This window comes from Akebia trifoliata, chromosome 2 (genome assembly GCF_017979445.1).
Source record: "Akebia trifoliata isolate Shusen 1 chromosome 2, ASM1797944v1, whole genome shotgun sequence".
Taxonomy (NCBI): Eukaryota; Viridiplantae; Streptophyta; class Magnoliopsida; order Ranunculales; family Lardizabalaceae; genus Akebia; species Akebia trifoliata.
In genome coordinates, this window is record NC_141376.1 from 8635264 (window position 1) to 8652750 (window position 17487).

The 17487-nt window shown below is 35.4% G+C and overlaps 1 protein-coding gene across 5 annotated transcripts; it reads left to right on the plus strand.

The window, feature by feature from the left end:
* Positions 1-7930: 7930 nt before the first annotated feature.
* On the plus strand, positions 7931-16763 carry LOC147409342 (nucleobase-ascorbate transporter 7-like). Of its 5 annotated transcripts, none has more exons than XM_086427831.1 (14): positions 7932-8173; positions 9123-9220; positions 9629-9805; positions 9957-9997; positions 10106-10181; positions 10691-10750; positions 11390-11574; positions 13464-13560; positions 13755-13841; positions 13949-14007; positions 14376-14467; positions 14662-14739; positions 15962-16122; positions 16243-16763. In XM_086427831.1, exons 1-14 carry the CDS (start codon positions 8059-8061, stop codon positions 16459-16461), a joined length of 1545 nt encoding a protein of 514 aa, XP_086283957.1. In that variant the 5' UTR covers positions 7932-8058; the 3' UTR covers positions 16462-16763. The 5 variants fall into 5 exon arrangements, with proteins under 5 accessions (XP_086283968.1, XP_086283957.1, XP_086283963.1 ...); XM_086427815.1 differs by having other exon boundaries at positions 7934-8173; positions 9897-9997; XM_086427824.1 differs by lacking the exon at positions 7932-8173 and adding an exon at positions 8716-8851 and having other exon boundaries at positions 9897-9997.
* The last annotated feature ends 724 nt before the right edge of the window (positions 16764-17487 follow it).

The window sequence follows — 17487 nt, forward strand, 5'->3', positions numbered from 1 at the left end:
ATGATCTAATTTGATGATCGATCGTCTAAGTATGTTTTGATCAACACCATTAATTTTTCATGTTCAAGCTCAAGGTAGTTGAGATTTTTACTCATAAGAATCAAAATTCTTCGAACGTTTCAGTACTTCACATTTATTCTGCTTTCTTTATCAAGGTCATGAGGGCTATATGAAGAAAAAGTTGTGTTTTTAGGCTTTTCTACCAATTTGGAAAATCCTCATATACCCTTTATTTAAAATGAAATACTCATATATCCTTCATTTAACACGCTTCCCATACTAGTTGAGGACATATTTTTCATTTCAAGAGAAGAGTGGTATGATGAGATTTTCTTCACATTGTTCGTGCACGCACAACGTGAAAAAAACCCATATTCGATGGTCGTAGAGTATCTCCATTGCAACACCCTCTACCCATACCCATAAATGAGCTTTTGGGGTATAGTGGATTGCAATTATGGGTATCATGTGATACGCACACTAACCATGATGCCCATAAATTGTTTAGTAATTTTTTAATTTAATTCAGATTTTAATTTTTCTGAAATTGACTTATTTTCAACATAACTGCTTGGATTTTTTCCCTCCAAAAAAGATGGATAACCAAGTGGGAGTATGTTTTTTTGGTATTAAAAATGTCAAGACCTAAAAAATTGTGAGGGATGGGTCTTGGGTTGGAGACAACATTTGGGAGGAGAGATGGGTATTGTGTCGAAGTTGTTCTTAGGCCGTCAAATTTTTCTTTGTCGAATCTTTTTTTTTTAATTTTATGGGCCAAAACAAGCCTTGGAGACAACATGAGAAAATAGTTTTAAATGACATAACTAACATATTTCCCTTGTCTAAATGAAGTTGATTGCATTATGGCAAAAATCAACATGACCCAACATTTACTCCTTTTGAAGTTGGTTTAACATTTACCAAGGAAACGATCCTTCCATGTAGGGGAAGGGAAAATTTTTTGAAGTGGTCATCCCGCTTCAAAATTTCGATAGAATCAGAGGCGGATTTATAGTGGTGGCAATGTGGTTAATTTCCCCCCCAAGAACTTTTAAAACATATATCAATAGTGGAAAACAAAATCCATTGCTATTGACACACAATTTTTTTTTTTTTTTTATAATAATTTTTAAGTGTCTTAGTTGACCCCACATGGACAAAATACATTGCCCCAACAAAAAAAAAATTAAATTTTTAACTGTCTTAATTGCCCACACGTAAACAAAATCTTGGCTCTGCCCCTGAATTGAGCCACCCTCTCCTTTGAATCAATCACATGCGTTGCTTCCAAAGAGGTGTCCCAAATATTAATGAAGAAGTAAGGGTGCAAAATAAATATAAACAAAATTCATTTGTTTCTTGAAAACTAGAGCCAACGGATACTCATGATTCTTGGTGGTTCTAATTTTGATTCCACTTATTTTAAAATCAAAAGCGACAAGAATTGGAATCGAAAAAATATAGTGATTATGATTCTACTTCTCATAGGATCAAATCGGAATAAGTTTTTCTAAGGTAGCACTTTATACATGGTAACTTGGCTGAAGACGAGGCCTAAGATAAAGTTGAACCGTGATTGAAGCAGCTCACCAAATATCTGAGATTAAAAGAAAAAATGAGAGGAAATATTACCACAAAAGGATCGTGCTTGATGCGGGACTTTACCTAATATGATCCCTTACTATATGTATTTGAAACTCAAAGACACCTCTACCGCCTCGCATTTTAAAGAGAATTTGTAACATGTGAAGCCTAAGCAAAAGTTACCTTTAACTTTTACTTACCTATACCTATAAATTATCGATCAAAATTAGGTATGTAGGTGTGGTAGTAGATTCTCACCATCAAACTTCAGACGCGTACGCAAATTCCAAAGAGACTTTCAAGTCTTATATTTTTCAATTTGGACCAAGAAAGTGACTTTCAATTACTAATTTTCAGGGGAAAGTTCCAATGTGTGTGTGTTTGTGTGAATGTTTAAGTAACATCGAAATTGACAATGTTTCACATATTATTGATGTGGATGTGTACAGAATCATAAATACTTTTCATTGAGATACAAGTGAGAAATATATATGATTTTATGCATACCAATATGTGAAACGATGAACCCACCATGGGTTGTCTAAATGGTAAGGGCGAGCACGTGAAGTGTGGGGTAGGCGCACGTCACGGGTTCAATTTCCCTCTTGGATTTTTCTCATGATTTAACTGGGGGATCATGACAGTGAGTTGTTGTAGAAGTCCTCCCCAAGATTAGTCGTGGTGCGCCCAAGCTGGCCCGAACACTCGACTAGCAAAAAAAAATATGTGAAACGATGTCAATTTCAATGTTACCGAGCACTGTTGTTGAAAGAATAGTATGAACGCAAATTCAGAATAATGTCAGAACAAAGAATTTTTAGTTGGGTAAAAGTATATATATATATATCAAAATGAGTATATGCCACATTTGATAAACATTTTAAAAATGTTCTTAGGCCAATAATTCTGACCAAATGCTTAGAGGTTTTGGTACAGAGACATTCTATTGCCACACTAAATTTTACTAAATTTTATTTGATTTGACATCATCAAAACATTAACATGCATCTTGGGGTGCTCTAATTAAAAGTTTATGTGGCAATAAAAATTCTTTTCAAATAAATAACCAAATTTTTAAGTAAATTATGAGGACTACATATTAAGAAAACATATGCAACCGAACTAAGAAAACGAATCGAAAAACAAATACAAGACAATATACAATTATACAAAGATCTTATGTGGTCTCTCAAGATGGAAGTACGTCCACAGATCACATCAATTCCACTATGAAGAGAAAGTTCATAGTTACAAATTATAATCTTTTATAAAATTAAAAAAAAAATGAAAAATATACAATAGCATAGAAAACCTAATTAGGGTTTTACATAATATTACTAAAATTATGAAAGCGTAAACGCGTGCATGGTTTGATTTACAAAACCTCCTTGTTGACCAGTACTCTTAGGCTCCATAAATCACAGCACTACAATACCATCATCTCTTTAGCACCTACAAAGCAAATAACAGCTATTTAAGCCATATAACTCATCTTACCAAAGTCCCTTCAGAATACAAAATAATATTACACTTATCAAACAAAATGAAACAACTCTAACAAAATCCATCCTCTATACATAAAATTCAATCTAAATAATGTGACTGGTTTGCTTGCCTCTTCATCACAAAATTTTTTTCCCATAATTTTCCCCGAAATATTATAATTTTCTATATTAATGCCTTCATCCCACCTTAGGAAAAAGAAAAGATAAAAGGACTTTCTCAAACCTCAACCTATGGTTGAAACTCTCCATCAACTATATGGTTGGGATGTTAGGCATTCCCAAAAAGACTGTATCCCTAGAAAAAAAAAATTGTACTAATACTTAAATTGTCAATACTCGTCTCTAGGAAATCTATGTTTGATGAAGAGCCTCACTTGTGGGTTATAGTTAGAAAAATCCAAAATATTAGGCCCAAATGATGACTAGGCTGATAAGTACCTGCTTACTAGAAATACAGAGGAGTATCATAGGTTAGGACATATAATAGTAAAATTGTTCATTTAATTTAGATATTTCGATTAAGATAAGATTAGAGGTTTTAGTAGATTTGGATTGAGATGAATATAGAATAAAATCAAGATTAATTAGATCTAGGGATTTTTTTTAATCTATTAATATCGCATATATTTTGGTGTTAAGTATGAATAAGAAAATTGATCAAATCCTTTTGAGTTTAGGAGATTGACCATTTTGAATCTATCAGAAGACTTGATTTGTCTCGAATCAGACCAATCTCTCATCTTCTTCATTTTTATTCTTATTCTAATATCAAGGGTTGGGGTCCGTTGACTCTTAAGAATGAATCGTGAAAAAAACACATGATCCCAATCCTTTAACCACAAAATCCAATGGTTGAGATTTGTGAATATCTTGATAACACAAATTTTGGATGTACTTATCTTGAGAATGAATCTCAACATTGGATTTTGCAATTAAAGGGCTGGGATCATGTGTTTTTTTCATGAGTAATTCTTAGGAGTCAAGGGATCCTGACCCTTTAGTCAATTATCAGGTTATGATTTAGTTAGATCATGTGATATTTATAGATAAAAACAATAAAATCACTGGATCTAACTAATCTTGAATTTATTATATATTCATCCAAATCGAAAATACTATTAGGGTATGTTTGATTGCACATGGAAAATAGGGTGGAAAATCAATTTCCATGGAAAATGACATTTTTCAAGTGTTTGATTGCACATGGAAATGGAAATTCATTTTCGACCCCATTCAAAAAGTCCACTAAATCATGGATTTCACTTTCCCACCCATATGGGTGGGAAAATGAAATCCACCCATATTTTCCATCATCAATTCTTCCCTACCACCACCACCACCACCATTACATTAACCTCACCGTCATTGTCATCGTCGTCGTCACCATCGCCGTCGGCTCCCTCTCCGACCACCTTCTCTCTCTTCTTCTTGTTCTCCATCTCTCACCTCCTCCGCCACCACTACCACCACGTTCTCCCCCCATCTTCCTCACTTACCTCTATCGTCGTCGTCGTCGCCGCCGCCACCGCCACCATCGTCTTCGTCGCCATCGTCATCGTCGTCACAATCGTCGTTGTCGCCGCCACCGTTGCCATCACCGCCGCCACCACCGTCGTTACCGTCAACACATCCTCCCCCCTCCCTCTTCCTCGTCATCTTCTTCTTCCTCTCCCCCTCCTCTTATCTTCTTCCTCCTTCTCTTCTTCTTCTTTTTTCTCATATTTTTCCATGATTTTATCCAAGTGAAATCAAACAATGGAATTTGATTTTCCAACCCTACCTATTTTCCACAACTAATTTTCCATGGATTTCAAATTCCATGGAAAGTGACTTTCCATGCAATCAAACATACCCTTATTAAACTCCTTATTTCTATTAGAGTAATGATAATCTAACACCCCCAAGTGTCATACTCAAAATACTCTCTTAACGTGGCATGTGCTAGAACCATAGATTTTCTTTCATTAGGATACACAACTGCACAGATTTATAGGGATGTGTAGTTGTATATCCCGATGCATAAAGTCTATGGTTCTCGCACATGCCATGACAGGAGGGTATTTTGAGTATGCCACATGGGGGAGTCAGAATAGCAATACTCTTTCTAATAACAAGGTACGTATTAAAAGCTCACCAGTAACGTACAATTGAAATAGACAAATATTTATAGGGAGATAATCTATACTGATCCATAGGAAATAAATAGTATCTTTAAAGGAAATATGTTAAATGTAAGGATTATTCAGCCTCAACCCATGAAGAAGATGGTTTGGATAAGAGGAAATTACAGATTTTCTAATTAATAGTATTATCTTTCGAAGGATTACTACACTTTCTCGTAGGATCCCAGGGATACAACTTCTCTAGACAATCCCAAATGAATAATGATTTTCGAAGGTCTTCGGCTGGCTGATGTGTCACAGACATGAAAACATAGATATATTTCCTCGGGATACACAAATATCTTTGTATTTGTTATCCCAAGAAAACAGATGTATGGTTCCATGTCTGTAACACGTCAGCCGAGTATTAACTGAGTAAAGATTTTTTACTTCCAATATCAGCAATCAGCTCAAATAGAATGGTTGATGCCTGAGAGGCCAACAGGATGGAAAATACAAATTTCATAGGGATTAGTACTATTTTCCAATCTTGGTCGTACGTTGAACTCTGAGAATCAAACGCACGTTTGACATTATAATTTTCTTTTTGAGAGATTTACCGTTGCAATTTTATTTAAAAAACTCCCTTGCTTTATCAAGTTTGTTACTTGAAGTCATGGTTTTTAAACTCGGTATCGCGTCTCGTCTTGTTCAGCTTCGATATCGAGTCGTCTTGGACGAGTTTTCCGATACGTTTGAGACGTCTCGTGAGATAACTCAAAAAATATAACGTGAGATATAAAACTCGGTCAAAAAAATGACTTTGTGAGTTGGTCTCGTTCAGCTCTGATACCGAATTGACTCGAACGATACGTCTCGGTCTCGGTTAAAAACCATGCTTGAAGCAACCTTACTTTATGAGTCATGCTACCATGACCAACTTAGTATGAGCTCAAATCTTACTTAAGGCTCTTTGGGCCCATGTGAATTATCAAATTAGCAATTTATAACTCTCTGACGTAATCGCAACGATTGAATTGCAAGAGTGGCATTGTACGAATTGAGATATATCCCCCTTAAGTCAAGTGGAGCATACATGAAGGAGTTAGATGTTTGTTATATTCTTTTGCCTGACGTAGTTGGGCCATCCTGGACTTGAATTAGAGATGTCACCCGTGAAGTAAATCATCGCATCTATGATCCTACCAGTTTGGAGAGAATCAATAGATTCTTTTTTGGGAACGATTTATTCTTTACAAACGTAAGATGCCACAGATTGATCCTATAAGAAACTATTTCAAGGTATGTTTGGTAACAACTTAACTGCATAAATTTTAATTTGGAAAACTTATAATTTTTTTTTTTTTTTAAAGATGATAACTAGGTCATTTGATCCCTTAATTTTTTTTATTTTAATAAAAATTTAAAATAAGACGGTAAAATGACCTAGTTTCAATTTTTTTTTATATTATTAAATAAAGAGTAAACAATGTAGTCAAATGACCTACTTTGAAAAAAAGAAAAAAACAAACAAGTCTTTAAATTGTCATTTTTCAATTTTGAATTTAAATTTTGATAATGGATATAAATTTGAATGAAAACAGACAGTTCAACAACCAATTTTCATTTAGAACGATCTATTTTTTACTTATAAATACGGGTTTTAACTTTTAGGGCGTTCTTCCTCACTTAGTTCTGGTGATCTTATTCTCTCTAATATTAAATTGCCATAACTACATATAATGATTGCTTCAAATTGTGACATTAGAATGATTTTTATCTTAAGATAGGTTATTACAATAGAATCTAAATCAATATTAATTGATATTTATAATCAACTTCCTTGACAATATATACAATAATGTGCTTATAAGATTTGCGTGCATATCCAATACAACAAAAAAATTAATATGGTAGATAGATAATGTGAGGGCAATTTAGGTATCTTACTTAAAAAAAAAAACAGTTGATAATCAAATGACCTTATTTTAAAGTAAGAGATTTTATTTTCTTAAACAATATGATCAAAGGACTTTGTTTTGAAGGTAAGTACATAAAAAAATTATTTCTTAAAGAGGACGGTCAAATAAACTTCTTACTTAATAAGGTCATCAAACGACATTGTTATTATTTTTTTTATAAAATAAATAATAATAATAATTTTTTTCCTTCGAATTTTATGTCGTGGATTCGACTCCTGACTTTGCCTAGTAACAAATTTGATGAAGTAAGATTTGATGGGTAACAAATTTTATAAAGTAGGGTTCTTTTTGAGTTATCACAAATTCAAGGGAGTTTTTTTTAAATAAATATCTATTTATTTATTTTTTTAATACAGCCAGGATTAATACTATTTGAGTTGTGCTGGGGTGACATAGCATATACAGAGATTCTGACAATTCTGACGTGGATATGCATACATAACCGTAGATGGTTTTGAGTCGTATCGCGAGGAAAAACATCTATGGTTTCTTGTACATCCCACGTCAGACTTGTGAGAATCGCAGTAAATTCTTTTTGTCATTTTAGCATTTTTCATACTATTTTCCTATCTTAGTCGTACGTAAGATCAGAGGTTCCAAGATCTATGTGGTAAGATCAGAGGTATGGAGTGAGATTTTGAACTCTCCTCCCGGATGTATACGATCTGATCTCTCTCTCTCTTTGTTCTTGCCTTGGTCGTCTGTTCTACTAGTCACGTCGAAAGCGTCCGACTGTCATTTTCATCATGCTTCTTGTCCCAACAGAGAGAGAGAGAGAGAAGATTAGAACCTCTTCAGTTCAGTTCCATCTCTCCCTATTATTATATTATTAAATAACCAAAGTTTTTTGCTTCTTCTCTTAAGAGAAAGAGAGAGAGAGAGAGAATGGTAGTGATACGTAGTGGTGGAGCGTCAGCAAAGCAAGAAGAGTTACAGCCACATCCGGTTAAGGATCAGTTACCTGGAGTTGAATACTGTGTCACTAGCCCTCCTCCTTGGCGTGCGTACTACTCCCCCTCTGCGCATTTTAGCATTTCCATCTCTTTTTTTTTTTTCCTTTACTTCTCCTGTTCTCTGTTTGTTTTAAACCATGGATGGAGTTTTTTTTCTTAATTCTTATTTATTACTTTGTTCTGTTTAGCTTTTGGTTCTCTGTTACTGTACTTCGTCTCTAGCATAAAATCACCACTAGTAAAAAATACTAGCCATTGATTGATATTTCATCAAAGTGTTTCTAACCGTTGATCTATATTCTGCATGGTTTCCCGCGTTTTGTTTTCTTATCTCACTTTTCTCTTTAAGGATTTTCTGGTAAATCTTCGTTTTGTTCTTTTGGTGTTCGAATTTGTTTTTTGTTTCTTTCTGTCTGAAGTGAACCCGATTTAAACTTCATTAAGAAATAAGAATCGATTAAAGCATTTTTGGTTTTCTACACTTCTAAGTGTTAATTTTCTTTTTAAAAGAACGTAGTTCTTTTGATCCCTGTAAGCTTAATTTTTCATAATTTTGAGCATTTCGATGTTGTTTGAGAGATATTTGTAGGGTTTCGTGTTCAATTGGAATTTGGATCTGTTGTTGAATAAAAAATATCGTATGAGATCATCTGTTTTTTTATTCATTTTTTGTGTCTTTTCTATCTTCAAATCGAAAAATGGTACCATTGGTGATAATTTGTTGGGTAAATTACTATTTCGTGAGCTGAATGAAGAACGAGATGGCAGGTTTTTCAAAGTGACGATCTTGCTGATATATATTTATTTTCAAAGTGACTATCTTGCTAAAATGTAGCAAATCTGCAAGATCGTCTCTTTTATAATCTGAGAGATTGTCACTTTTCAAATAAATATCAGCGATGTCACTCTTCATGTTTTGGGAATTAAAATAAACAGTGAGCCGGTTGATCACTTTTTGGGAAATTTCACTAATTTGTTCTTCTTCCCCTAATGCAGCGGAGGCCATAATTCTTGCTTTTCAGCATTACTTGGTGACAGTCGGCACTACTGTTCTCATAACCAGCTTCATAGTTCCTCAAATGGGTGGCAGCAATGTAATAATTTATTTTATGTTTAATTGTTTATTTTTATGGTTTGTGAAGCCTGGTGATGGGAGTCCACAATTTTCTGGAAATGTGGTTCAAAGCGAAAAACCGTACTTTTTGTGTGTGTGTGTGTACTTTTTGGGTCCTAATCGTAATTCGTTAGGGGTATTTATCATAGTTTCATAGGGGAGAAATATTGAATTCTGTTTTGGATGTCTGATCATTGTGTAATGGTGTTGATCTGTGGAAGTACCTCAATCTTGAGAGAACCTTGTAAATCTTTGTATCATGTTTTGATTTTGCATCTTAGATCTCTTTATTTGCTTTCTTCATTTACAATTTCTCTGACCATTTTTTTCAATACCATTTTGCAAAATTCCAGCTAATTTAGTAACTTTAGAATTCCTTTCTTGGCAGGAAGAGAAGGCCAAAGTGATACAGACCTTACTCTTTGTCACGGGTTTGAACACGCTTCTTCAATCCCTGTTTGGGACTCGGCTCCCCACAGTGATTGGGGGGTCATTTACGTTCACAATTCCTACTCTCTCGATTGTCCTGGCTGATCGTTATAGCATGATTATAGATCCTCACGAGGTTCATTTCTCCATTCTCATGGACGTTCTCCATTTTGTTTTTTGAAATTCAACGGATTATAATTATAGTTGTTGTCTACCGAATTTATCAGAGGTTTCTCCAGACCATGAGGGGAATACAAGGAGCTCTCATTTCTGCTTCTTTTTTCCAGATATTTGTTGGCTTTTTGGGATTCTGGAGAAATGTTGTTTGGTGGGGTTTTCTTTTCTTTTTTTTTTTCTTTTTTTTGAGATGTTTCATTTTATTTGTTTATGTGTATTGAAAATTTCATGACGGGGTTTCTTTCTCTTACTGGTTCAGGCAGCTGAGTCCTCTCTCTGCAGTTCCTCTTGTAACTCTTGCTGGGCTCGGGCTTTATCAAATTGGTTTCCCAAATGTAAGAATTTTGAATCATTGGTATTATCAAGAGGAATACATGTTATGTGAGTCAAGGCAGTTCTTATTGTATTGTTCATCAAGTTTAAAGACTTGTGTAAATTATATTAGCTTTTCTAATCGATTGGTTTGTGTGTATCAAGTCGACCCATCCTTGTGACCTGGGGACTCACCATGTAATTGGATCAAACTTTTCCACTTCTCCTAGACCCATGGCTGTATATTTTCTAATAGATCGATATAGTTGCAATAGATTGGATGTTAATAAATTCATCAATTAGATTCATATATTGTGGCTGTGAAGATCTATTAGGTGTGGACCCATTGAGTGTTGGTCTAAATCATCTGCATGTGTGCCACGTACACAACAGACTCAGAGAGTATGGGTTATTGCTGAAACTAAGTATTTAATACTTATTTGCTTTATATCCTTATTCGAAGTTTCGAACTGTTTGTTTTTGGCACTAATTTTTATTCCTTAAATAAATATTTCTCTACTGATGCTTGCAGCTGGCAAATTGTATGGAAATTGGGCTCCCAGAGGTAGTTTTGTTGGTCTTAATTTCACAGGCAAGCGGTTGGTCCTTGATTGTTTGTTTATTCCAACTTAACAATTGTTTTCCTCCTGGAGTTGCACATGGTTGGGATTGATTCTGATCATGTTTGTGATGATTGTGTTCTTTGTTTTCCCTTCGAGGAAACTTACCCACTCTTACCAGTAGATTGGTGTACATGAATGGGCTATGAGGAAGAAGTGGGGCACAGATGGGGTGAGGGAAATGACCGAGTGGGATTCTATTTTCCATTAATCCTCATCAAATACGTGCCAATTTGGTTTGATTTTTTTTTTTTTTTTTTTAAATTTTGGATAAATGGACCACAAACGTCAATTTGATCGGGGGTGGTTATGATCATCCAATCTGGTGGTTTTTTTTTTTTTTTGAGCAAGGAGTTCTAGGTAGGACCCACACAATGGTAACTCATCCAATTAGATATTTTTTTCCAAGGCCAATCTCATCACGTGTTCTCTGCAGTGTTCTGTGCATCACATTCCTGTATTGGTGATTGTACCTAAACTTTCCACATTTTTTAACAAAATAGCAAGGGGAATGTTAATATGCAAACTTTAATGGCTTTTTTCCCCCTTATCCATAATCCATTTGTAACAGTGCAAATGTGTAATGCCTTGGGTAACTAATACTTTTGCAGTATCTCCCCCGTATAATAATATTAAAGAGAGCCATATTCGATCGCTTTGCTGTGCTGTCCTCAGTTGCAATTGTGTGGGCTTATGCACATATCCTGACAGCAGTGGGTGCATATAACAACAGATCTTCAGTCACACAAACTAGTTGTCGCACTGATCGTTCAGGGCTCCTCAGTGCAGCTCCATGGTGAGCTTTTGTTTTCTAACCAAATTGGATTTTTATTGCATCACTTCTCTCGTTCTTTGTAATGGATCTATGCTTTATAGTTAATTGTCTCTTTTGTTAGATTTTCTCTGTACACCGTATCTTATGTTTAATCCATCTCTATGATATGGCTTGGGCCAGAGTTCTATTGTTTAAAAATATTAAATTCCTAGGCACATCTGCTGTATTTTGATTGGCTTTTCCTAGTCAATCAATTAACTTTTTAACTATGAGAATGTGGACTCAATTCGGAGCGAATTTCAGTCAACTCAGCTCATCACAATTTTGTTGTGATCAGCAAGTTTCTTATTCGTTGAATTAACATTCCATGTTTCATTGGTTTGGGTGCAGGTTTCAGAGATCAACATTGTATAGTGTGAAATTTGGTAAACCACAAAAAATAGGATTTGCGGAATTAGTAATGGATTTTAATATTGGGATATTTTAGATATGTGCCATATGCAGAAAGACAAGAGAATACTTGCATTCAACACCATTTTTTGCAAAGAAAAATTCAGTAGGTAGAACTCATATCTCACGATAAGAAGAGCAACAATTCTAAAGTGTTTGCACTAGGGTCTAACTCTTATCTTGCTTCATTGTATAATTTTCTCATGTTTTTTTATTTCCAGATTTTACTTTAAATGGTATTTTTAAATTTAATCTAGCTTTACAATACAAATTAGGCCAATCTTCTATTGTAAAATTATAAGGCTTTTGGGCTTGATCTTCTTTGGAGGCTTTAGAGAGATTTGTTGCAGATTTCTTCTCTCTAGGGCCTTAGGCTTCGAGTTTGATCGGCTGAGAAGGGTACTTAGATTTTGGATAGGAATTTTTAAGCTTGAACTGTATTGTTATACGATGTTCTGCATAGTCTTATTGGACAAAATATGAAAGGAACTGATCAAAGAAAATGGAAAGAAGCATCTTTGAATTTTCCTTCTTCTACGCTGCATTGGATGGGTCCCTAGATTCTCATTGTTGCAACTTGTGATCATCAATTTCACATATACAGAGGTCCATGAAAGTGAAAAAAGTACATTTTATTAGAGTATTGGATATGATGCATTGTTATAAGGTGTACATTGATACACACCAAGTCATGTACTCAGAATTTATTCTAGTATTCATGAGAATATGTTTGGGTTTATCAATGTACACCTATTCCAATGCATCCTATTGATTACTCTATTACAGTTAACATGTTCTGCATGTCTGTCCCATCTACATATTGATAAATATAGCCAGTTCGATCTCTTGCATCGCCTGCTTGGCAGAAGGTTATTTATGTCATCCATTTTAACTTTCAGTTAAAAAGGAGTTAAAATGTGAAGAACTTCGGTGACTATAACAACTGCTTTATGAATGGGAAATTGCAGTTAGCTTCTATGAGTCGTTTGCATTTTCTAGTTGGCATATTATTTGGGTTGTTGCTCGTATTTACCGTTGAATGAACCGCATTCACACATGGACTTTGCATACAGTACAGCAAGCCCAAGGCAAATTTTTATGGTCTTTCATGGACACAAAGTTGATTTATGTCCTTCATTGGCATGAAACACGTCCCCATTTTTTTCATTTCTGTAGTATGGACGCAAGTTATGCAATTGATACTTTTCTATTGTTGATTTTCATTGGTTTCTTCACTCGGAGATACGTACCATATGGGTAGAACTCGTATAGCATCAAGATAAGTCAAAATGTCAACCAAATGGAGCCACAAACTTGAGCTCTTGGGGCTTCATTCCATGTTTTACCATTATAAGGAAATCAACTCAGACACGTCTCCATGCAAGTCATGCTTAAGTTTAACTTACTTTTTGGGACCTTTTAAATCAATGAAGCTCACTAATTTACTTATTTTCATGCAGGATAATGGTTCCACGTCCATTTCAATGGGGTACTCCGACTTTTGAAATTGGAGAAGCTTTTGCTATGATGGCCGCTTCTTTTGCGTCTCTTGTGGAGGTTACTTTTTCCAGAGCTTACCTTGCATCTCCTGTTTCTCAAATAACTAATTTAGTGGTTTCCAACATCTCTATACCTCCTAAAGAAAGCATTTGGGACTGTACATGTGGCTCATATTAACCATCCCCCTTTAAAGATAAATAATGAGGACTCACAATACACTCTCTGTAGATTTATTTCTTCTTCATGTGCAGTCTACAGGTACATTTATTACAGTATCTAGATATGGGAGTGCCACACCTATACCACCTTCTGTTCTCAGTCGCGGGGTTGGCTGGCAGGTAGCAAGTACTTCTAAGAGGTCTTACTTAACATGGTGTCTCTTTTAGAGCCCATAGTGTCCATACATGTTGGTCCTTGTTTTTTATATGATTCTTCAATGTTTCAGGGGATTGGGATTTTGCTGGATGGGATGTTTGGTACAACAACGGGCTCTACAGCATCAGTGTAATGAACTCAAACAGTTCAAGACTGTTATTAGACTTTTTTCTTCTACTTGTACTTAGATTAGGACGTTAACATGCCCCAACTCCATACACAATAGACATGAAAATGAATTTTCCCCAAGTAGATCTACGCATTATCGAGTCCTAACAACCTGATGTATTGCATTTCTTGTGAGGTTTAGAGAGGATATGTCAAACAGCTCGAGTAAAAAAATGAAAAAAACAACTGAAACTGCATTGGGTGCATGGTTAATTTATACCACCTGTCTGGCAAAATTGGGTAATAATAGAGGGGGTGGGCTAGTCCAAGTATTCCTTTTACATATGACTCTATATTGATGATCTTAATGTATCTCGTTATATGTATAGTGAAAATGCAGGTCTATTGGCACTGACACGAGTTGGAAGTCGAAGAGTCATTCAAATATCTGCAGGGTTTATGCTTTTCTTTTCTGTATTGGGTATAGTATTCCATTTGGTTGTATGATGATTGGACTTCAACTTCCTTATCTTGTTAGCTTATTGGAAGATCTTAAAGCACGTTTGGTTTATATTCTATCAACATTGCAGAATTAGCTTTAAAATTTCATTATCTTTATAATTTCATTATTTGGTCAATTCATCTGATCATGTCGTACATTTTACCATTAAACAGGAAAATTTGGAGCGTTCTTCGCTTCTGTTCCGATGCCTATTGTTGCAGCCTTGTATTGTCTCTTACTTGCATATGTGGGTATGTGTATTTATCTCTACTCAAGAATATTTCTGCAGTTTATGTTGATTACAGTTTCTTCTGGTTAACTTTTAATTGGACATGCATGCCCGATCCCCTATATCATGCACAGACAACTGAAGCACCAATTCTCATCGTGCATGCTTTTTGATGTATTTTCTTTTGGGATTTATATTTATATAAGTAAGATAGTAGTAAACCTTGAGAGCCTACTCCTTTCTCAGCCAAGTAATCAGCAACCCTATTCTCTTTTCTCCAAAATCAAACTCAAATTCACACAACTTAAACAGGCCTTTTGAGAGCTTGAATTTGAAAAACCTGGAAAACATATTTCCAAGACCATACTCATTCGCTTTGTGGGCATGGAAAAGAGTGCCCACTGCAACAGAGTAATACTAAGAATCAACAAACAACGATAGCATTTGAAAACAAAAAGAAAGAAAAGAAATCTGGGAAGGCAACTAATCACAAAAGACCTTCATGGCTCATAGCTAAGAATACCTCCGCAGGCAATGGCTATTGAGAACTTTCACTATACAAAAGATTTTTCAAAACCCCTTAATTCAACCCAAAACCCTAAATTGATTTGTGGTTGACCTACAGTTGATTCCCAAACCCTTCTAAAATGTCCAAAACCTTGGAGCACCCCTTCAAAAACCAGGACGCACAATTAATCTTCAACCGAATAACTTGAGATACCTAAGACTTGTCCCTTACCCCTTTTCTATAGAGAAGCACCAAATGCAATCCTCTATGAAAAAAAACGAAGCAACAAAGAGAACAAAAAAACACACACAAACACAGGGATTTACGTGGTTCGGTAGTGTGCACGTCCATGGATCTGATCATGAACAATCATTATTTTCTTTTAAGTTTTACAGCCCTAGATATCTCTATTTAAAGAAACCGGACGTAGAGAAAACGTTTTCATCTCCCAAAAATAGAAAATCTTTAAGAAAATATTACATATCTGCTCCCCCTGAGCCCTGGCAACTCACCATACTGCCAACAAAATACTAGACTTTTACACAACATGCTCAAGAAACCAGGACAACTCATTCTCACATGGATTTCTAGACAATTTGCAATGGGTGCTCATCCGATATTTTGGATTGCCAAATACGAGCCAAAATACAATATTGATTATAAATGTCTTTCTATAATATTTTCTCAATAGGTGTTGCGTGTTGCATTTGATTGTGTTCTATTATGGCTTGAGCAGCTTCTGCAGGCCTTGGTTTGCTTCAGTTCTGTAACCTCAACAGTTTCCGAACGAAGTTCATTTTAGGCCTCTCGTTCTTCATCGGATTTTCAGTGCCACAGTACTTTTATGAATATGCAATAACTTATGGCCGTGATCCTGTTCACACTTACTTTACATCGGTAGGGAGATTTGACTCGATACTAATTCAATTCCTCCTGCCATAGTTGTAGTTCCACTTTATATTTTTTTAACAATATCAACTGAAACATTTCATTGTATTTCTTTACTATCACTTGCAGTTTAACAATATCGTGAAGGTAATCTTCACATCCCATGCAACCGTGGCGGCTTTGGTTGCTATCTTCTTGGACTGCACCCTCGGTTTTGGGGACACTGCAATTCGAAGAGAGAGTGGTTTACATTGGTGGGAAAAGTTCCGCCATTTCAAGACGGATACCAGGAGTGAAGAATTCTATTCACTCCCATTCGGCCTCAACAAGTTCTTCCCTTCCTTCTAGTTCTCGGGTTTCATCTTTCTACCCACTCAAGCTCATATCCAGGTCATCATACTTGCCCTTCGGTCTTACCATATACCCATTCTATAGTATAACTATAATCAACAAATGTTTGTCAAAGTCTGATTCAAGCGATCTTACTAAACAGCTGACTAGTCTCTTATTGTTTTCCATATTATATAAGACTTTACTTGATATTGGCTTTAAACCTAAAGAATTAACTTTACATATTTAATATGTATGAAGGTTCATCCTCGAATATATAAACTAGGTTTTTCACAAACCATGATTTATATGGTTTTCAAGTTGATCCTGTTTCTCCAGTTATGAATGATTTCTATTATTTTTTTTCTACTTTTAAATGAGTAGATGCTTTTCAGTGTTGGATTACACCTTTCGCTTTAGGGCCGTTCTATTTGCACCCACCATTAGTGCTCGGTGCACCCACTTAACTCTTTACATTTCACTCAATGTGGGTGCTCCATAGCCTGGCGCATTGGTTTATCCATCACATGTTTCATCAAGAAATTTTTTTTTTTTGCTCACAGGGATCCACCAATCACATGAAACCGTGTGTATTGAATGGCATCCCCAATTTACAAAACTACCCTTGATATGCTTGACGTGGCTAAAAATCACCCTTTTATCCAAGGGTAATGGGACCCAAACAGATGAATCTTACCCACACACAGGACAGGTAGAATATCTGGATGGTTAAGTGGCTCAAGATACTTTACTTTCACAGACCTATGAGAAACAAGAGCAGAGAATCACAGCTCTAGTGCCCCTCTACATATGTGCGTATCTAAAAGCACAATCCTCCTAAATTTGCTGAGATACTTTTCCTTGAGAATCTCTTGGAAAAGCTTATACTCACTACTACACGACATATTCAGTATTAAAAGCAGAAAAGTAGAACCGAGAGTGTACTTCACTGTTTAAATCTGAAGGGAAGCTCGATAAAAGTAGGTCTCCTCCCTCAGCACAATAGTTTTTGGGCTGCTATTAAAAGCTATGACCATTTATCTT

Bases quoted from the DNA above. Each gene is read 5' to 3' on its own strand.
- LOC147409342 (XM_086427815.1), top strand. From the start codon at position 8,059: ATGGTAGTGATACGTAGTGGTGGAGCGTCAGCAAAGCAAGAAGAGTTA. The intron at 9,998-10,105 runs GTGGGGTTTTCT...TTACTGGTTCAG, and splicing joins TTCTGGAGAAATGTTGTTTG to GCAGCTGAGTCCTCTCTCTG. The intron at 11,575-13,463 runs GTGAGCTTTTGT...ATTTTCATGCAG, and splicing joins CTCCTCAGTGCAGCTCCATG to GATAATGGTTCCACGTCCAT.